This window comes from Hyperolius riggenbachi, chromosome 8 (assembly GCF_040937935.1).
Source record: "Hyperolius riggenbachi isolate aHypRig1 chromosome 8, aHypRig1.pri, whole genome shotgun sequence".
Taxonomy (NCBI): Eukaryota; Metazoa; Chordata; class Amphibia; order Anura; family Hyperoliidae; genus Hyperolius; species Hyperolius riggenbachi.
The window spans coordinates 25,885,378-25,906,033 of NC_090653.1; the positions used below are offsets into that span (position 1 = coordinate 25,885,378).

The 20,656-nt window shown below is 49.3% G+C and overlaps 2 protein-coding genes across 2 annotated transcripts in view; one reads left to right on the forward strand and one right to left on the reverse strand.

Annotated features, from left to right (window-relative positions):
• QPCTL (glutaminyl-peptide cyclotransferase like) overlaps window positions 1-8,956 on the forward strand; it is a 62,878-nt gene extending 53,922 nt beyond the window's left edge. Inside the window, exons 5-8 of the mRNA XM_068250129.1 lie at window positions 2,031-2,091; window positions 4,626-4,827; window positions 4,914-5,032; window positions 8,659-8,956. Coding sequence (XP_068106230.1) covers window positions 2,031-2,091; window positions 4,626-4,827; window positions 4,914-5,032; window positions 8,659-8,837 — 561 coding nt within the window. The 3' untranslated portion in view covers window positions 8,838-8,956. The remainder of the gene's footprint in view (window positions 1-2,030; window positions 2,092-4,625; window positions 4,828-4,913; window positions 5,033-8,658) is intronic.
• Window positions 1-20,656, reverse strand: part of LOC137528675 (peptidoglycan-recognition protein SC2-like) — a 54,232-nt gene that overhangs the window by 25,362 nt on the left and 8,214 nt on the right. The window lies entirely within an intron of this gene.

Below are 20,656 nucleotides of genomic sequence, written 5' to 3' on the forward strand. Positions count from 1 at the left end.
ACAGCATACCTGTACTACAGACAACACACAGCACAGCATACCTGTACTACATGCACCACACAGCACAGCATACCTGTACTACATACACCACACAGCACAACATGCCTATACTACATATACCACACAGCACAGCACAGCATGCCTGTACTACATACCCCATACAGAACAGCATACCTGTACTACAAACGCCACCCAGCACAGCATATCTGTACTACATACCCCGTACAGCACAGCATACCTGTACTACATACGCCACACACCACAGCATGCCTGTACTACACACACCACACAGCACAACATACCTGTATTACACACACCACACAGCACAACATGCCTATACTACATATACCAGACAGCACAGCATGCCTGTGCTACATACACCACACAGCACAGCATACCTGTACTGCATACCCCATACAGCACAGCATACCTGTACTACATACCCCATACAGCACAGCATACCTGTACTACATATCCCATACAGCACAGCACATCTGTACTACATACCCCATACAGCACAACATACCTGTACTACATACCCCATACAGCACAGCATACCTGTACTACATATCCCATACAGCACAGCACATCTGTACTACATACCCCATACAGCACAACATACCTGTAATACATACCCCATACAGCACAGCATATCTGTACTACATAATAATGGCAGTAATAATGGCAGTATTTGTATAGCGCCTTTCTCCTGTCGGACTCAAAGCGCTTGACATACTCCATACAGCACAGCATACCTGTACTACATACACCATACAGCACAGCATACCTGTACTACATATCCCATACAGCACAGCATACCTGTACTACGTACACCATACAGCACAGCATACCTGTACTACATACACCATACAGCACAGCATACCTGTACTACATATCCCATACAGCACAGCATACCTGTACTACGTACACCATACAGCACAGCATACCTGTACTACATACACCATACAGCACAGCATACCTGTACTACATATCCCATACAGCACAGCATACCTGTACTACATACCCCATACAGCACAGCATACCTGTACTACATACAACACACAGCACAGCATATCTGTACTACATACACCATACAGCACAGCATACCTGTACTACATATCCCATACAGCACAGCATACCTGTACTACGTACACCATACAGCACAGCATACCTGTACTACATACACCATACAGCACAGCATACCTGTACTACATATCCCATACAGCACAGCATACCTGTACTACGTACGCCATACAGCACAGCATACCTGTACTACATACAACACACAGCACAGCATATCTGTACTACATACACCATACAGCACAGCATACCTATACTACACACACCACACAGCACAGCATACCTGTACTACATATCCCATACAGCACAGCATACCTGTACTACGTACACCATACAGCACAGCATACCTGTACTACATACAACACACAGCACAGCATATCTGTACTACATACCCCATACAGCACAGCATACCTGTACTACGTACGCCATACAGCACAGCATACCTGTACTACATACACCATACAGCACAGCATACCTGTACTACATATCCCATACAGCACAGCATACCTGTACTACGTACGCCATACAGCACAGCATACCTGTACTACATACAACACACAGCACAGCATATCTGTACTACATACCCCATACAGCACAGCATACCTATACTACACACACAGCACAGCATACCTGTACCACATACACCACACAGCACAGCATACCTGTACAACACACACAGCACAGCATATCTGTACCACATACACCACACAGCACAGCTTACCTGTACTACACACACCACACAGCACAGCATACATGTACTACATATCTGTTCCACCTGTATTCCAATTACATGGAACTTGCCATTGTTCCTGTGACCTCCTTAAACAGTTGGGCTACTCCTACCCTCATTTTGAACATTGTATAAACATTTGCATGTGAGCGTGCAAAGGGTTAACTGTCTTTCTCATTTTGAACATGTCGCTCATATTACTCTGTGTCTTGCCTTGCAGGAGCCAATCATCATGCTACGCTTCCTTGCTGTCCTCTTCGCCCTGTGCGCTGCGGCACAATGTGAGTACAGAGACCATGTGATGCTTGTTGGGGGAGAGGCTCACACATCTTGTTCTATGGCAGTATTCTGATTGGCCCAATTCCAAGCTCCAGACCCTTGGCATTAAATGTGCACGCTACTTGGAATCATTAGCCTATCCCTGACCCTCTCAGGCATATAGAAGTATTGTCTATTTCCAGGGCCGGGCCGAGGCATAGGCTGGAGAGGCTTCAGCCTCAGGGCGCAGTGTAGGAGGGGGCGCACAATTCATTCAGCTGTCATTCCTAATTGTGTTTGAAGCAGAAAGAAATAAGAAAAGGGGATACATGGAAGTGACTGCAAGCCAGATAACTAGAGATTAAGGTGTTGGGGAGGTTGTGGGCCCTGTGGTGCTTCTTAGTCTAACAGCAATCAATGTGTGGTGGCAGGGATGGAGGGGCGCACTTTGGTGTCTCAGCCTTGGGTGCTGGAGGACCTTGTCCCAGCTCTGTCTACTTCTTGTAAGTAAACAAATGTCAATATAAAATCTACGCCAAGCAGAGGAGCCACCAAGGAAGGTTCCTAGACAACAAAAAAACACTAACTTTCGACTTTGTGAAGTCATCTTCCTGAAAGGCTAGCATGAGGGCATAACATAAATATCAAACGGTGGTGCTACAGACTAGTATCTTACTTCACATCATCTGGTCCTTGTTATGGAGAACTTTTTACATCTTTAAGGTCAAAAGGCAAAAAAAAGGAGAGAAGCCTCTGGATCCTTCAGATGCTTCCCACGCAGTCCTCCAGTCCACCCCTGCTGCTCTGGACCCTCCGGAACATCAGCGCCGTGCACCTATCAGAATGCAGCCGCACCTGCGCAGTAGCATGGTGCCACTCATGCTGGTGTCTGAAGAGCACAACACAAACAGGGTGGCTGAAGGATGCGGCAGGAACCTTCTATAGGATCCAGAGGCTTTCCTCTTGTTAGATAAGGATGTCTTTTTTAACCCGAGGTTTGGCTCGGGTGCACTTTAAGCCTTGTACACATGCTAGATGGTTCTCAGCCTGGTCACTTTATCACTGTATATATATTTTCCACTCCTGACGAAGCGTGTAAGGGCGAAACATGTCGAGTTATGTTTAGATAGAGTGTAGGTGTGTTATCGTCTTTACTGTTAGCTTTTGAGTGAGCAATTGAGGGTCTAGCTTAGCTATAGCGGCTATGTTTGCAAACAGGCAGGGATTGATTATATCCAGATAGTGAGCCTCTGCAGTATCCTCACCATTCAGCGGATCTGTGTCTTGATCAACAAGAACAGATTGTACAGCGATGTTTCATTTATATGTATATGTTGCTGCTCCTATTTATTTTAGTACGACTAATAAAGGTTATGTTTTAATGTATTAGGGGCTCTGTCCCGTTATTGAAGATGTGACGTGTATGGTGATGCCTAATCCCCATTATGTGTCAGTGAGAAATCCAGATCAGCTTAGCCGAGGGTATTGTTCTGCTACTGCTCTGTGCCGCTCCATTGTGGGCTGCACTGTCACCCTCCCTCACCACCATAGCTATAGAACCGTTGCCTGAGGGATCACATATGCACCGACAACACGTTGATCAAAGAACTCCTTAAAGAGACACTGAAGCGGAAAAAAATATATGATATAGTGAATTGGTTGTGTACTGTGAATAATTACTAGAAGATTAGCAGCAAAGAAAATATCCTCATATTTTTATTTTCAGGTATATAGTGTTTTTTTCTAACATTGCATCATTCTCTAATATGTGCAGATTACACATTACTCAGCATTCAAAATGATTCTTTCAGAGCAGTCTGTGAAGTAATGACCTCTCCTCTGGCAGTGAAAAAGTAATTAGTTCACTTACAGTTGAGATAATAAAAGTCAGATAACAGCCCTCTCCACGACTTTGAAAATCGTAGAGATTAATGGCTTTTTTGCATAGAGATAACAACTGGAGTTTCTTAACTCTTCCTGTACTGGAAACAATTAGACTGATATATCTGATCTTAATGTTTTATTTCTTAGCTGTACTACACATACAAATCATAATATCATCATTTTTTTTTTGCGCTTCAGTGTCTCTTTAAGAAGGCACAACAGCTGGACCCAGCTCAACATGCCTTGTATGGAAGTACTAGGTCTTTTCATTCAGAAGTTGATTAGCTATAGAATGTTGACAATATTTCAGGCTTTTTGTGGTACCAATATTGTTGAGTATTCCCATCTTGCAACTTTCTCTCCATTCTTTGTTGCCATCGAACAACCCTGATAGCCTAAAGAATTTTTTCCTATTCTCCAGTGGATACAAAATATTTTAAGTGATGTTGGCCCTGATGCCAATTATATGCAAATGTATACAGCTTGGAAAAACACCAATCAAATGCTGCAGCTGCATTTCATTGACTCATTTCGAAGCTGCAGACATTTGCATAAAAATAGCGTAAAATCTAAATCAACCATGAACGATTAGCATCCCCTCGGCCATCCTTAATTCCGAGAAAGTAAAGGAATTACAGAACAATAATGGATTGTTATGGTCTTGTCTCCGCAGGCTGCCCCACCATCCTCACCAAAGCCCAGTGGGGTGGGCGCTCCCCCACTTGCCGCACCGCCATGGCCACTCCCGTCACCTACGCCATCATTCACCACACTGCGACTGGAGCTTGTTCCACCCAATCCGCTTGCACCTCTCAGGCCAAGAGCATCCAGAACTACCACATAGACGGAAACGGCTGGTGTGACATGGGCTACAAGTGAGTGCGAAGACTCTGCAGCTTGCGGGGGGCTGAGGGGTCCAACGTCCATCCTGAGATAAATCACGTTTCTTTCTTATCCACAGCTTCTTAGTGGGAGGAGAAGGCACCATTTATGAAGGCCGTGGTTGGACATCCGTCGGGGCACATGCTCCAAACTACAACTCCAACTCCATTGGCATCAGTCTGATTGGAACCTTCACAAGTAAGTTATAGTCTCTTTACAGACCAAAATAAAGCCACAGAAATATTTTTTATGCAACTGTATTTACTCAATGCAAGTTACAACAGCCGAGTGAAAAACATAATAACAACAGTTTAGGGAGACAATTTGGCCCTAGACTTTTTGCTGCCTGAGGCAAACTTAGAAAAATTCGCCGCCCCCTCCCCAAGCCGTGGGTGGGGGGTCGCCGAGCTGGAGGGGGTAGCAGGCAGGAGGAAGTATTGGTCAAAGCAGCAGGTGGGGGGGGGGGGGGGTCGGTTCCCCGATCTGCACTCCCCCTCCAGCTTTAAAAAGTTGAGTAGCAGCCGCTACTAGTAAGAGGCAATGGGCGGGGATCACTCACCTCTTCCGCGTTCCAGCGTGCGTTCCACTGTCGTCACTTCCTGCAATGCTGCCCACTGTATTGTAAGTGGACGGCGTTTCAGGAAATGACGTCAGTGGAGCGCACGCTGGAACGCGGAAGAGGTGAGTGATCCCCGCCCGTTACCTCTTTCTATAGTAGCAGCTGCTACTTAACTTTTTAAAGCTGGAGGGGGAGCGCAGATGGGGGACCCAGGTGAGGGGGGGTCCATCCGCCCTCCCCGCCGCTAGGCCCAATACCCCCTTCCTGCCCGCTACCCCTCCAGCTCGGCGGCAGGCTCCCCGCACCCACGGAAAGGCGGGTGCTGCCCCCCCAGAAGTGCCACCTGAGGCAAATGTTTCACCCCGCCTCATGAGCGGGCCGGCCCGGTATAATTAATTACCAAGACTGATAAAGAATCATCCTTGTCCTACTACTACTAGTCAAATCAATCATATATAATGAATTACCTTCCCCATTGCACACCAAGCTTTTTGGCTTCCACTTGTTATCATCATCTGTAATCATTTTGATTGGAACAGCACAAAAACAGCATTCCAGTGTTTGCCAGTGCATCTGATAGCATACAATCAACTATGGGCGGGAAGGCACTGATGAAAGATCTCAGGGATAAAATGATGCGCAAGCACAAGTCAGGTGGATACGAAAAAAAATTCAAAGGCTTCGCAGTTCTTAGGAGCACAGTTAAGTCTACAATTAAGAAATAGAAAGTGTTTGGTATTAATAGGACCTACCCTTAAAGCGGAGCTGTAAACTCTGTAAAAGAGTTTCACTTACCTGGGGCTTCTGCCAGCCCCCTGCATCCAACCTGTGCCCTCGCAGTTCTGTTACCCCGCTGCGGCTCTCTTTTGTTCCCGTCATGTCGGTTGACTTCTAAGTCGACCTCCATTGCTCCCTGGCCACGCGTATACTAGTAGGCGTTGCTGTAGCCAGGAGCGCCCTGCGCGGTACGCGTCCGGATAAGGGAGCGTGAACGAGGATGTAGAGTTCCCCCAAAGTAAAGCGCAGCATGGGACAAGAGCATCAGTGAGTGGCTGCGTGAGAACAGGTCGGCTGCAGGGGGCTGGCAGAAGCCTCAGGTGAGTAAAACTCTTATTTTTTACAGAGTTTACAGTTCCGCTTTAAGTTATGCACACACTTTACATTGTCCTTGGCTGAAGTCATTATTTTTGATTGTCTTGGGCAAAAATGTAAAGTGTATACAGGTTTTCCCTGGCACGGCTGGCTTTGCTGTTAGACTACACTACACTTTAATTTGACTGACAGCGGCACAGTAGTGCACACTGGGAGGAGCGGCGAGGGAGCTAACAGGCTACAGGGGACTGGTAGAAACCCCAGGTAAGTAAAAATCCTCATTCCTCTCATCTGGGGTACACTTTAACCTCTTGAGGACCGTAGGCTTACACCCCCCTAGTGACCAGGCTATTTTTTACTATTTAGGCCACTGCAGCTTGAAGGGCTCGCTGCAGGGCCGTACAACTCAGCACACAAGTGATCCCCCCCCCTTTTCTGCCCACCAGCAGAGCTTTTTGTTGAGAGAGAGAGAGAGAGAGAGAGAGATAGAGATACAGAGACAGAGATAAATAGATAGATAGATAGATATACTGTATATATATATATATATATTTACTTTTTTTTCTATAAATATGGCTATTTTAAAAAAAAAATGTCCCCAGTCCTCCATCCCCCGCCAGCCAATCAACGCGATCGTCTCTCATAGACATCAGCCTGTGAGAGCCGATTGCTCTAATGTCTCCCAGGGGGACAGCTGTGTCGCACGGCTGTCCCCAGTACAGTGCTGCTGTAGATCGCAGTGCTGTACAATGCGTAACAGTCTCCTAGCGGTGATCGCAAGCGGCGATGCAAGAGGAGATGCGATTTCCTGCAAATCCCCGGCCCAGGACTTGATGCCAATTGGCGTTAGGCGGTCCTGGGGCTGCCGCCTAGATCACGCCCATCAGTGTGACATGTTCGTAAGGCAGTTAAGGAGGGTGCATGCCGACCAGGCAGGTGAGTTCACACCACTGTAAGCATAAATGGATTAAGGTGAAATGGTGCGCTGGGCAAGACAGCAGTTATTGTCCACCATTGATGGTCATCTGGCTCTTAATAGTAAGCTTTGGTGTGGCTAGCATCCACCAGGCCCCTAGACTCTGTCCACGCCCTAGGCAACTGCCTAGAACTGCTGTATGGATGAAATTAACATTCTAATGGTGCCCATACACGGTACAATAAAACCGTTCGATCTTCCCGTTTATTCGACCAAAACGATTGAATCGAATGAAAGTTGAAAAAATTAATGTTTTTTCGCTCAAGAAAAAGGAACGATTATCCCGTTTTTTTTTTCCATAAAAATCCGATGCCATGTTGGAAAAATCTTTATATTCAATCTAATGGAATAATCGAACTAATCAAACTAAATTATCTAATCGAAAAAAAAATGAAAAAATTGTACCATGTATGGGCACCATTACATTTATCACAGGTGGAATGTTTGTTTGTTTGTTGTGTGTTCTGAGTTGAGCAGAAACAACACCTGATCTCCCAGAGAGCCCAGTGGCAGAAGGCTGCATAACTAAATAGCCTAGGCTAAACATCACAGGGAGCGCAGAGGAACAGAGCAGTATACAGCATATACACATATAGGAAGTGTTTCTGCTGCTGAAACCAGAATAATTAAAGTATTATTGGGTATCCTGAATAATGTATTATATTCTACTATGTGTCATTGCGGTGCCTTTTTAAAGGGACCCTGAACAGAGTTAGCAAATCTGGACTTACCTGGGGCTTCCTCCAGCCCCCCGTAACCCACGAGGTCCCTCTATGTCCTCTGGGTGTCGTCGTCCTCCCCCCTGGTCCCACTGGCGGCTCCGGTAGAAGCATGACTTAGGCCAAAGTTGCGATGTGCCATCCAGGCACCTGGTGCATCATCATGCCCATCGACGGAAGGGTCCTGCGCATGCGCAGTAGTAAAAAAACTGAACAACGCATGTGCAGGTTCCCTTACGGCAGCGGGCACAATGATGTGCCGGGTGCCTTTACAGCCCGTGCATGCGTGACTTCAGAGGAAGTCACCATGTAAACGGAGCTGCCAGGGACCACGGAGGGGACCCAGAGGCCACTGAGGGACTTTGTGGGCTACGGGGGCTGCAGGAAGCCCCAGGTAAGTCCAGTTTTTTTTTCACCTCTGTTCAAGGTCCCTTTACGGCATTGTCCTTTGTCTCTGACTAGTGTCCCTTTTTTTCAGGCGCTAACCCCACCAGTGCTGCCCAGACTGCAGCCAAGAATCTCATCGCATGTGGAGTCACCAAGGGTTACATCAAGTCTGCCTACATCCTGAAGGGACACCGCAACGTCACCGCCACCGAATGCCCCGGAAACACCTTCTACAACACCGTCAAGACCTGGCCCAGATTCCAGGCCTAATCCGGACTTACAGCAGCAGAACCCCAGCACTGCACAAGATGCCCATCTGCAGGCGGAGGAGAGAGTGCACACAAAGCTGACATCACACAAGAGACCCCTCTCTGGGGTATCTGAACAAATAAACTAGGAATTCAACTATCCCTGTTGTGACTAGTATCATTGAACGTGTATGTTAAAAAATCAAATTTCAACATCAACTGGTCTGAGTGTATTACGTGATAAAGATGCTAATTCTGCATTCAAAACTTTCAAAACTTTTTCTGCTTTTATGATTTAGCAGCGGCCCCTGCTAAAACGCCGCTATAGCGCGGCTTAACGGGGGTCCCTTCACCCCCAAATCCCCCTCCGTAATGCGGGGGAGCGCTTCCTGGTTGGGGCAGGGCTAACCGCCGCAGCCCTGCCCCACGCGCGTCTGTCAGCGCGTATCTCCGCCTCTCCCCCGCCCCTCTCAGCCTTCCTTCACTGAGAGGGGCGGGGGAGAGGCGGCGATGCGCGTCCGATAGACGGCGCTGAGAGGCAGGGCTGCAGCCGTTAGCCCTGCCTCCAGGAGCGACCAAATGCACGACCAAGTCGTGCTGGGGTGGATTTGGGGGTGAAGGGCCCCCTTTTGTGTCCCTGCTAACTTTGAGCTCTGAAGCGAGATTTTTTTCTCGCTTCAGAGTCTCTTTAAGGAGCACTGGCCCTTTAGTAGTCAGTGCCAAACAGTTGCATGCTGGGGGTTCATTTTATTTATAATAAATATTCCTCCTCTTCCCTTTATTTCCCTGCCTAGCTGAAATCTGATCCTCTGCTCACTTGTGTTTACAAGCAAGGCTGAGGTGACTCAGCGATTGGAGGAGACAAGAAAAAAAGTAAAGGGCAGAAATAACATCAAGATTTAGCCTAAACTGTGGGCTAAAGACATGGCCCCCACCAGGAACAGAATTCTCATCATTTACTATTTAACCACTTGCCGACCAGGGGAATTTTCACTGATCGGTGCTGCGTGGGCTCTACAGCCCGCAGCACCGATCAGCAGTGCAGCAGGGCGATCAGACTACCCCCCTTTTTTCCCCACTAGGGGGATGTCCTGCTGGGGGGGTCTGATCGCCGCCGGCCATTAGTGGGTAGCGGGGGGGGCTCCTCAAAGCCCCCCTCCGCAGCGTTTTGTGCGCTCCCTCCCTCCCCTTACCTCCCTCTCCCTTGCTGGCTGCGCAGGACGGATAACCGTCCTGCGCATTGTGGGATAGGCTTCAGCCTATCATATGGCGGCGATCCCCGGCCAATCAGAGGCCGGGGATCGCCGATCTGACTTACGGCGCTGCTGCGCAGCAGCGCCGTATGATGTAAACAGCGGGGATTTCTTCCCCGCCTGTTTACATTTTGCCGGCGAGCCGCTATCGGCGGCTCTCCGGCTGTTCACGGAGACACCCTCCGTGAACTGACATGGAAAGGCCGCTCGATCGAGCGGCCGTTTCCATGGTAACCCGCAGACGACCAGTTTACGCCAATCGGCGTTAGCTGGTCGTCAAGAGGTTAACATTCACTGAAATCAAAACGTGGACAGTGCAATACATGTGTTATGTAAGTAGATCAAGTATTTATCTACTTATATATGTGTTTTTTCCCTGGCATAGTATGGCTAATTCCACTGCTTTAACTCCACATTAATTTATATTTCAGTAGGGCCAGATTTCTTGAGAGGCAACAAAGGGCGGGGCCTTGGGTGGCTGCTCCCTAGGGAAGGGGGGGGGGCTTGACATGAACGAGGTGTTACTAGAGATGGGAAGTTCGGATCTTTTCAATGATCCGGATGATTCGAATCGGATCATTGAAAAGATTCGGATCTTTGATCCGAACCTCGGATCATTTTACTACCGAAGCATTCGGGGGTGAAATGAATAGCAGGACAGGTCTTTCCCTGCTGTGGACAGGAGAAGGGGAGGGGGGTGGACACACAGAGAAGGGGAGAAGTCGAAGATGGACAGAGGGCAGGGAGTGGACAGAGAAGGGAGGAGGGACGAGCAGAGAGCAGAAATGTTTGTTTGCACACAATACCCACATGCTGCAATCATATGCTTTACATATATTTCACCTATATGTTCATCTGTGTACTTTGAATGCAAACGTCGCACAGTGAAAGAAAGCATTCCCCAAAGATAAGTGCAGCCGTTTAGAGCAGTGCAGGAGGATCATATTGCACCGCAATCACAGTGCCTGCAAAGTTACTGAGCTGTGCTGAGCCAAAAGCTTCCAATGTGTTCACTGTGCACAACTACGGAACAGACAGCCTATAATCAGCAGCACGTTATAGCCAGTATGTGTGCTCTACACATATCTGGCAGTGGCACCCATGTCCCCTCCCTCTCATCTACCTGTCTCCCTGCAAGGCTGCCTCCCATCCAACAGAGCGATCCATCTCAGCTCTGCTTCCAGGACCCCGCTGAGAGGGGGCGTGTCACTCCTGGCCCCGCCCCTTTTGCGATCCGAATCACTCATTTTGATGATTCGGATGATTCGACTCACAAAATAGATTTGGATCAAAGATCCGAATCGTTCATGATCCGGACAACACTAGGTGTTACTACACATGGAAGCAGAGGCTTTAAATAGAAAATTAAGGCTGCAAATGGGGAACTATACATGAATGAAGGGTGCTGCTGCCCAAGGGAGATGTACATAACAGAGAAGGGCTAGTTTATGTGGATGCTACACATCGATAAAGTCAAGAAAGATGTTTGGTAGTTACCTCCAGCTCTGAGCTATCGAAAAGTAGCAAATACCATTCGATAGCACTGTTAGCACATGACAGACAGCAGAGAGGAGAAAGCAGAGAGCCAGTAGGAGTATCGCTCTGTTGGATGGGAGCCAGCCTTGCAGGGAGACAATTTTTAAAAAATTTGCCTCAGGCGGTAAAAAGTCTAGGGCCGGCCCTGCTGACAGATATGTGTAGAGCACACATACTGGCTATAACGTGCTGCCCATTATAGGCTGGCTGTTCCGTAGTTGTACACAGTGAACACATGGGAAGCTTTTGGCTCAGCACAGCTCAGTAACTTTGCAGACAGTGTGATTGAAAGGCAATATAATCCTCCTGCACTCGGCACTAAACAGCTGCACTTATCTTCTGGGAATGCTTTCTTTCACTGTGCGACCTTTTCTTTCAAAGTGTACAGATGAACATATAGGTGAAATATATGTAAAGCATATGACTTCAGCATGTGGGTATTACGTGCAAACATTTCTGCTCTCTGCTCGTCCCTCCTCCCTTCTCTGTCCACTCCCTGCCCTCTGTCCATCTTCTCCCCTTCTCTGTGTGTCCACCCCCCTCCCCTTCTCCTGTCCACAGACCTGTCCTGCTGTTCATTTCTCCCCCGAATGCTCCGGTAGTAAAATGATTCGAGATTCGGATCAAAGATCCGGATCTTTTCAATGATCCGATTCGAATCATCCGGATCATTGAAAAGATCCGAACTTCCCATCTCTACAACGGAAGGCGGGTTCTTCAGAACAACAGAGCAGAAGGAGACATTCAAAGAGGCCTTTTACTTTGATGTGCAGATCTGTATAGTGATATTTCGAAGAGAGACCTCTAGTGGCAAGTAAGCACATCGAAAGTGATGCAGGAAGCCTTTTTCTCTCTAGCTATTATAGGCAGGGATGTTCAAATCCGGACCGGGAGACATCCGGATAGTTGCCATCCGGATATCTCCCAGTTAAGCTGTGCCAGTTAAGCAGTGCCTTAAACCTGGAAGGAGGAAGTGTTTGTAGTTACATGACCGGCGCATGCAGCGCTCGGAGCGCATCGTGGGAGGCGACACGTACAGACCAAAGAAGACGTCATTCAGGTAAGATAGACAGCTTTACTGGGAGATATCCGGATAGCAACTATCTGGATGTCTCCCGGTCTGGAATGGAGCATCTCTGATTAGGACGCAGGAATGGCTGATGCAGGCCAGTCCTCACCACTTGCTACAGAAACCAACTCCCCTTTTCACTACATTCCGAGCAGGGCTTGGTGAACTGAATCAACATTTGTCTGTAAATTACAGAACTTCTACTGCACCTGTGGAAATCTGAGTGAAAAAAAAGTCCAAAATACTGAATGCGGTATTTTACAGACCTGATATTTTTTCTATCAAGTAGCCCTTTGTAAATTGTAGCCATAGTGATAAAATGAAGAAAGGGGAACAGTAGGAAAGTGGTGCTCTCTGTGTGTAAACAAAAACAACAAATAAGATTCGTAAAGCGTTTTTCTCCCATAGGACTCACAGCGCATAAGCTTGTCGCAGACCAGTAAATGGTTGATTGGTAAATGATGGTACAGAAGAAGAATTTTATAAGTCTACAAATGCCAGGCTAAGCAGGTGGCTTTTCTATCTGGATTTGAATAGCTCCAGGCATGGGGCTGTCTTTACTGGGTGTGGCAGGGAGTTCCAAAGGGTAGGGGCAGCATGACAGAAAGCTCTGTCTCCAAAGGTTATGAAGTGCACTCTGGGAGTGACCAGGTTTATGGATCCTGCTGATCTGAGGTTGTGAGCGGTGTGGTGCAGCTTCAGCAAGTCCTTCATGTATCCAGGGCCCCAATTGTGCAGTGATTTGAATGTCCACAGTCCAATCTTGAAGAGTAGTCTCCATTTTACAGGTAGGCAGTGCAGACACACTTAAATCGGATCCCTCACCTCATACATAATAATGTAGTAGTTCAGTGCAGTAATGTACTGTTCTGAACTGGTTCTGTATCTTTTCTGAAGTTTAACATTGTGTAAGCTTGCAATGAACTTTGTAAAGATAGTCATTAAAGTGTACCTGAGACAAAGGGGGGGGGGGAGGATTTTTACTTACCTGGTGCTTCTTCCAGCCCCCTGCAGTCTGTCATCTCCCTCTGTGTCCTCCTGGTCTGAACCATTGTGCTGCTGCAGCCAAATTAACTAACTAACGATGGGCGTGACCGCAGCGGCAGCCCCAGGACCGCCTAATGCCAATTGGCGTCAAGTCCTGGGGCCGGCTACTGCAGGAGATGCGCGCACAGGCTGCGCGCACATCTCCTGCTTGGGGGGCGGGGCTCCTCCCCACCTTCAGTCTCCGAGCGGCGATTGCTGCTCAGGAAACTGTTAAACGGTGAAACCGCCATCTTTTGACTAAGTACAGCGCTGCGATCTGCAGCAGTGCTGTACTGGGGACAGCCATTTGACACGGCTGTCCCCTTGGGACACAGGAGAGCGATCAGCTCTCATAGGCTGAAGCCTATGACAGCCGATCGCCAGGATTGGCCGGCTGGGGGGAGAGGGAGGGGTTTTAGAAAAAAAAAGTTAAAATAGCTGTCACAGGAGCCCTAGTGGCTGACCGCACTTAGCCTTCTAAACGGTGCCAGCGCACAGATCGTGCGAACTCTGGTCGCAGTCAATGCGCAGGAACCGTTAAGAATTAGCCGCAGACAACTCAGAAGGGAGCCTGTGAGACACGGGTGATTACAACTTCACCCACTGGTTCAGAGTAAACTGCCACCACCGCGGTTACCATGGGACCGTGGAGCCCACTAACTGACTGACTAGTCCTGCGAATAAAACGGTTAAACACACGGTATTCTGTCTAGCCAACAACAAACAAACAGTAGCGTATCTTCAGAGACCCGGGATCAGTTCTGTGTGTGCTGATAAGCAGGGTAGCGGACAGTGAATGACTTGGAGAAAGTCGTTTATTCACGCAATATAAATAATTAATATATACAGACAATTATTAAAATCAACAATTATTAAAACAGTAATAGCCAGTATAAAAAATAAAAGAAGGGAGAAAAATACTTAGTTCCTGGAAAGATGTCCTTTTTGTGGGAAAAACAGAGTCCTGGGTTTCAATCAAAGTTCAGAGTTCAGACCAGGTGGATGCCAGCATATCCTCAAGCTGGCACCGATGAGTTCAAGATGTTTTCAGGGTGGAGGACACTGAGTTTGGGTCCTCTGCCATTCTTATGCCCCTGATTCAGTAGGAGGGAGTGAGGGCGGGGAGCCACACACCCCCTTAGAAGATGAGATGAGCCCTCCCCTTGTCCTGGGGACTAGAAATCATATCTACCCATATATGGACTCTATCTCACAGAACCGTACAGGTCAGGGCAGATTTATTAACATTTTCAGGTCTGTCTCGATTTACCCAGCGCCCTGATACCAGACATGAGGGGTGGGACCCCTGTGGTATCATCAGGGCACTTTCAAACTGCCTAACTGGCAGTCCTTACCGCAGAATGTTCTGAAACTTCCTCAGAACCAGCATCGGGACTCATGCTACACTTCCCCCACGTTTGGCGAAGCTGCCATCTCAGGAACCCCAGAAATATGACAGATCTGGGAAGTTATGGATTATGCTATGAGACTCAGGTTTATTCAGGATGTGTTCTAGCTACTAACAGCTGACTTCCCTTTGATCTTTACCAGAGAGCAAGGTGTCAAGACCTCCCGAGGATTCGTAGCCTGCCTGGCTGCACCTAGGCATCCTGATCACCCTTTGGTTAATTAACATCTACATGAAATCAGCTAGGTGTCACCTGGTTCCCAGAACAGAAAGGGGAATTGTGCCTTCCACAGGAATATGTCCAAGCTAATTAACACCTCCCCCCCAGGCTTTCACTTCAGCTAAGACAGATCCCCCAGCTGTTCCTAGGCAGAGGGATACTACACATCAAATCTTGGTTCTATTGATCTAAAGCGCAATCGATGCAGGGAATCGAGTGCGATCGTTCTTTTCTTCACGGGCGGTTCCAGGACGCGCCTGCGGCCCCGCAACCGTCCGTGACAGCCCTCCCCCTTGTCTGCGGCTTAGCCACACATCCGCAAGATGTGTGGCGGCGCCGCTAACCTGGGCCTCGAGTTGCCGGTATGGCGGGAAAACCTATTGGAGCCTGTGGCTCAGTTCCCCGGGACCGGTCGCGGTCTGCTACCCTCAGGGTTGACCCGACATGGACCGTTCTGGACAGGGCGTTTGCGCCACTGCAGTCGGACGTGGTGTCTGCCGGGACTGCTGACAACGGGCAGTGGGTTGGTTAGGTCAACAGCCAGCCCACGCAGGGTTCCCCTGCTAAGTGGCTGTGGACCTAAGGGAACCCCGCGGGAATCCCTGGACCTTCCCAGCTCCTGACAGACGGCACATGCCCTGCAGTAGTTTGCTACATCCCTGTTCATCCGGGGCCAATAAAACTGGTTCCGAATACCGGCAAGTGTCTTGCGGACACCCAAGTGCCCTGTCAGAGGATTACCATGTGCGGATTTCAGCACATGTCCCCTGAACGCACTCGGGACCACAAGCCATTTGGTATTCGCGTGGGATCTACCTGTAGGGGGCTGTACAGACTCACTGTACAGTCTCCCACCTTCCCAGTACACCTTGAAAGCGGCCCCGTCTGCGAGGGGCTCAGCGGCTTGCTGCCTGAGCATCTCCAGGCTTGGGTCGCTTTGTAGTGCTGCTGTGAGTACAACGCTGTCAGTTTCAGCCAACTGGCTCATGTCACACGAGGCCAGCGGCTGAAAGGTCTCATCCCTGCGGTCAGAGGAGGGGGAGGAGGCCGGAACCCCCTCCACCTGTTCTGAGCTCGGGTTCTGAGCAGTGCAGCTGCGCGGTACTGCTAGCACAGGTACACTGTCAGAATGGCACAGACGGACATTACTCAAATCATCATTGCATGCAGTAATGACATTGACAGGTATAGACATTTTTTCATTACAGACAGGTTGTACAGTAAACTCAGGTACAGTTACAGCATCATCACAACAGACAGTCTGTACATCAAACTCAGGTGCCTTTGAAGCAGGCACTATTGAACCTGGTACCCTTGAACTGGGCACATTCAACCCACCTCCCCCTGGTGCTCCCCCAAGTGTATAAAGTACCTGGTGGTGGGTGGAGAGTCCGTCTCCTTCCGTGAGCGACAAGGCGGTCGTGGCAGGTTCATAGTAGGACACAAGCTTGCCCAAATCAGTCCCCAGCAACACAGGGACTGGGAGATCCTTCATAACCCCAACAACCCTTTCTTGGATTCCTCCTACTCCCCAATCCAGCTCCACTCTTGCGTGGGCTATGTGAAAAAGGGTGCCCTCTACTCCAGTAAGGGCAAGGGATCGGCTGGAGCTGATGCTCTCCTTTGGCACAAAGTGTGAGTGAACTAACGTGATGTCAGCTCCGGTGTCTCGAAATCCGGTGACAACTTTGCCGTTCACTCTAACAAGTTGCTGCTGGTCGGTTCGGTCGCGGATTTCCTTTCCGCGGGCAAACAGGACAAAATCTGATGATCCAGGCTGTGGTTCGCTGGCGGGTTGCCTCTGCTGTGGGTGAGGTGCAGGTGATGCAGATGATCCAGGTGCTGGTGGTGTCTGTCTCCGCTCCGGACAGTCGAATTTCATGTGTCCGGGCTGGCGGCAGTAGTGACAGGTGACCTCTCCAGGGGCTGCAGCCCTGGTTGCAGAAGCTGTGCTGGATGGCCTCTGTGGCTGACGGCTCACAGGGGCAGGAGGGTCTGCCGAGGTATTGGGCTGACCTCCTCTCCAGCTGGATGGGACAGTTCTGCAGGTATCAGCCACCCGGGTAGTTGCAAAAGTCTCAGCAAGGTCTGCAGCGACAGTGGCTGATGCAGGCTTGCGCTCCAACACAAATTGTCGTACATCAGCAGGGCAAATGTTCAGAAATTGTTCGAGGACTATCAAGTCCTCCAGGACGCCATAAGACCCTTTGGTGAGGCCTAGAGTCCACTGGCGGAGTGTGGTGAGCAAGCTGCTGACCACATCTCGGTACAAATCAGAAGACTTTTTCTGCCAGGCCCTGAACTTTTTGCGATAGGCTTCTGGCGTCAGCTGGTACTTAGTAATGATAGCGTCTTTTATAGCAGCATAATCATTATCCTTTTCCGCAGGCAATTCTGCGAAAGCATCAAGCGCTTTGTAGCGCAGCAAAGGTGTCAGATGTCTGGCCCACTGGTCTTGGGACAGACGATACTGACGGCAGGCTTTTTCAAAAGACCGCAAAAACAAGTCAATGTCTGTGTCCTTTTCAATATTAGCAAATTTAAATTTTGCACTTACGGGTGCTGCAGCTCCTTCAGCAGGGAGGCTGGGTGGTGAACTCTGGCTGGCCCGTTGCACTTTTGCCATGTTTAGCTCATGCTGTCGTTGGCGCTCCCGTTCTCGCTCAGCGGCATCCCTCTCCGCGTGGCGTTCAGCAGCAGCAGCAGCAGCAGCTTGCCGCTCCCGTTCCTCCCGCATTTGGCGCTCTGTCCGCGCTTCTGCAGATTGGCGCTCCTCACGCATGTACTGCAGGTACTTGTCCAGGTCAGTGTCCATCAGCTTTTGTAATGCCTGCTGCATTAGCGGATCAGTAAAAACGGACAGTCCAGTACTGGCCGGTTCCAGGCGAGTACTTTCAGAAACTCTGGGATTGGGGTCCATACTGACAGTCTCTGGCGTATCTGTTGATGCAGGGCCCTCAGGATGCACAACCTCTGTACGCCTAGGATCTTCAGCCTCTGGTTCCCCTCGATTGTCAGATGGGCTGGTATCCACCTCAGCGGACACTCCCGGCTCCCGCAGTTGCTGGGTATCCCATCTGGACAAGTCTGCTATCAGGTCCTGTTGTTTCCTGCGGCCGACGTCAATGCCTCTCGCTTGGCAAAGATTTTGCAGGTCCGACAGGCACATGTTCTGGTAGTTCCCGGACATTTCCATGCCAAATAAAATAAAACTTTTGGGGAGGGGTACTGGCTACACAGTCTCTCTGTATATATAAAAAATATATTGCCTTCCAGCTACACCAACGAATTAGTTCGTTTCTGGATAGCGCTAGCGCTATCTTAGATACTTTTCAGCACAACACAGGTCCCAACCGCTGCCTAACACTGTCACAGGAGCCCTAGTGGCTGACCGCACTTAGCCTTCTAAACGGTGCCAGCGCACAGATCGTGCGAACTCTGGTCGCAGTCAATGCGCAGGAACCGTTAAGAATTAGCCGCAGACAACTCAGAAGGGAGCCTGTGAGACACGGGTGATTACAACTTCACCCACTGGTTCAGAGTAAACTGCCACCACCGCAGTTACCATGGGACCGTGGAGCCCACTAACTGACTGACTAGTCCTGCGAATAAAACGGTTAAACACACGGTATTCTGTCTAGCCAACAACAAACAAACAGTAGCATATCTTCAGAGACCCGGGATCAGTTCTGTGTGTGCTGATAAGCAGGGTAGCGGACAGTGAATGACTTGGAGAAAGTCGTTTATTCACGCAATATAAATAATTAATATATACAGACAATTATTAAAATCAACAATTATTAAAACAGTAATAGCCAGTATAAAAAATAAAAGAAGGGAGAAAAATACTTAGTTCCTGGAAAGATGTCCTTTTTGTGGGAAAAACAGAGTCCTGGGTTTCAATCAAAGTTCAGAGTTCAGACCAGGTGGATGCCAGCATATCCTCAAGCTGGCACCGATGAGTTCAAGATGTTTTCAGGGTGGAGGACACTGAGTTTGGGTCCTCTGCCATTCTTATGCCCCTGATTCAGTAGGAGGGAGTGAGGGCGGGGAGCCACACACCCCCTTAGAAGATGAGATGAGCCCTCCCCTTGTCCTGGGGACTAGAAATCATATCTACCCATATATGGGCTCTATCTCACAGAACCGTACAGGTCAGGGCAGATTTATTAACATTTTCAGGTCTGTCTCGATTTACCCAGCGCCCTGATACCAGACATGAGGGGTGGGACCCCTGTGGTATCATCAGGGCACTTTCAAACTGCCTAACTGGCAGTCCTTACCGCAGAATGTTCTGAAACTTCCTCAGAACCAGCATCGGGACTCATGCTACACTTCCCCCACGTTTGGCGAAGCTGCCATCTCAGGAACCCCAGAAATATGACAGATCTGGGAAGTTATGGATTATGCTATGAGACTCAGGTTTATTCAGGATGTGTTCTAGCTACTAACAGCTGACTTCCCTTTGATCTTTACCAGAGAGCAAGGTGTCAAGACCTCCCGAGGATTCGTAGCCTGCCTGGCTGCACCTAGGCATCCTGATCACCCTTTGGTTAATTAACATCTACATGAAATCAGCTAGGTGTCACCTGGTTCCCAGAACAGAAAGGGGAATTGTGCCTTCCACAGGAATATGTCCAAGCTAATTAACACCTCCCCCCCAGGCTTTCACTTCAGCTAAGACAGATCCCCCAGCTGTTCCTAGGCAGAGGGATACTACACATCAAATCTTGGTTCTATTGATCTAAAGCGCAATCGATGCAGGGAATCGAGTGCGATCGTTCTTTTCTTCATGGGCGGTTCCAGGACGCGCCTGCGGCCCCGCAACCGTCCGTGACAGCCCTCCCCCTTGTCTGCGGCTTAGCCACACATCCGCAAGATGTGTGGCGGCGCCGCTAACCTGGGCCTCGAGTTGCCGGTATGGCGGGAAAACCTATTGGAGCCTGTGGCTCAGTTCCCCGGGACCGGTCGCGGTCTGCTACCCTCAGGGTTGACCCGACATGGACCGTTCTGGACAGGGCGTTTGCGCCACTGCAGTCGGACGTGGTGTCTGCCGGGACTGCTGACAACGGGCAGTGGGTTGGTTAGGTCAACAGCCAGCCCACGCAGGGTTCCCCTGCTAAGTGGCTGTGGACCTAAGGGAACCCCGCGGGAATCCCTGGACCTTCCCAGCTCCTGACAGACGGCACATGCCCTGCAGTAGTTTGCTACATCCCTGTTCATCCGGGGCCAATAAAACTGGTTCCGAATACCGGCAAGTGTCTTGCGGACACCCAAGTGCCCTGTCAGAGGATTACCATGTGCGGATTTCAGCACATGTCCCCTGAAC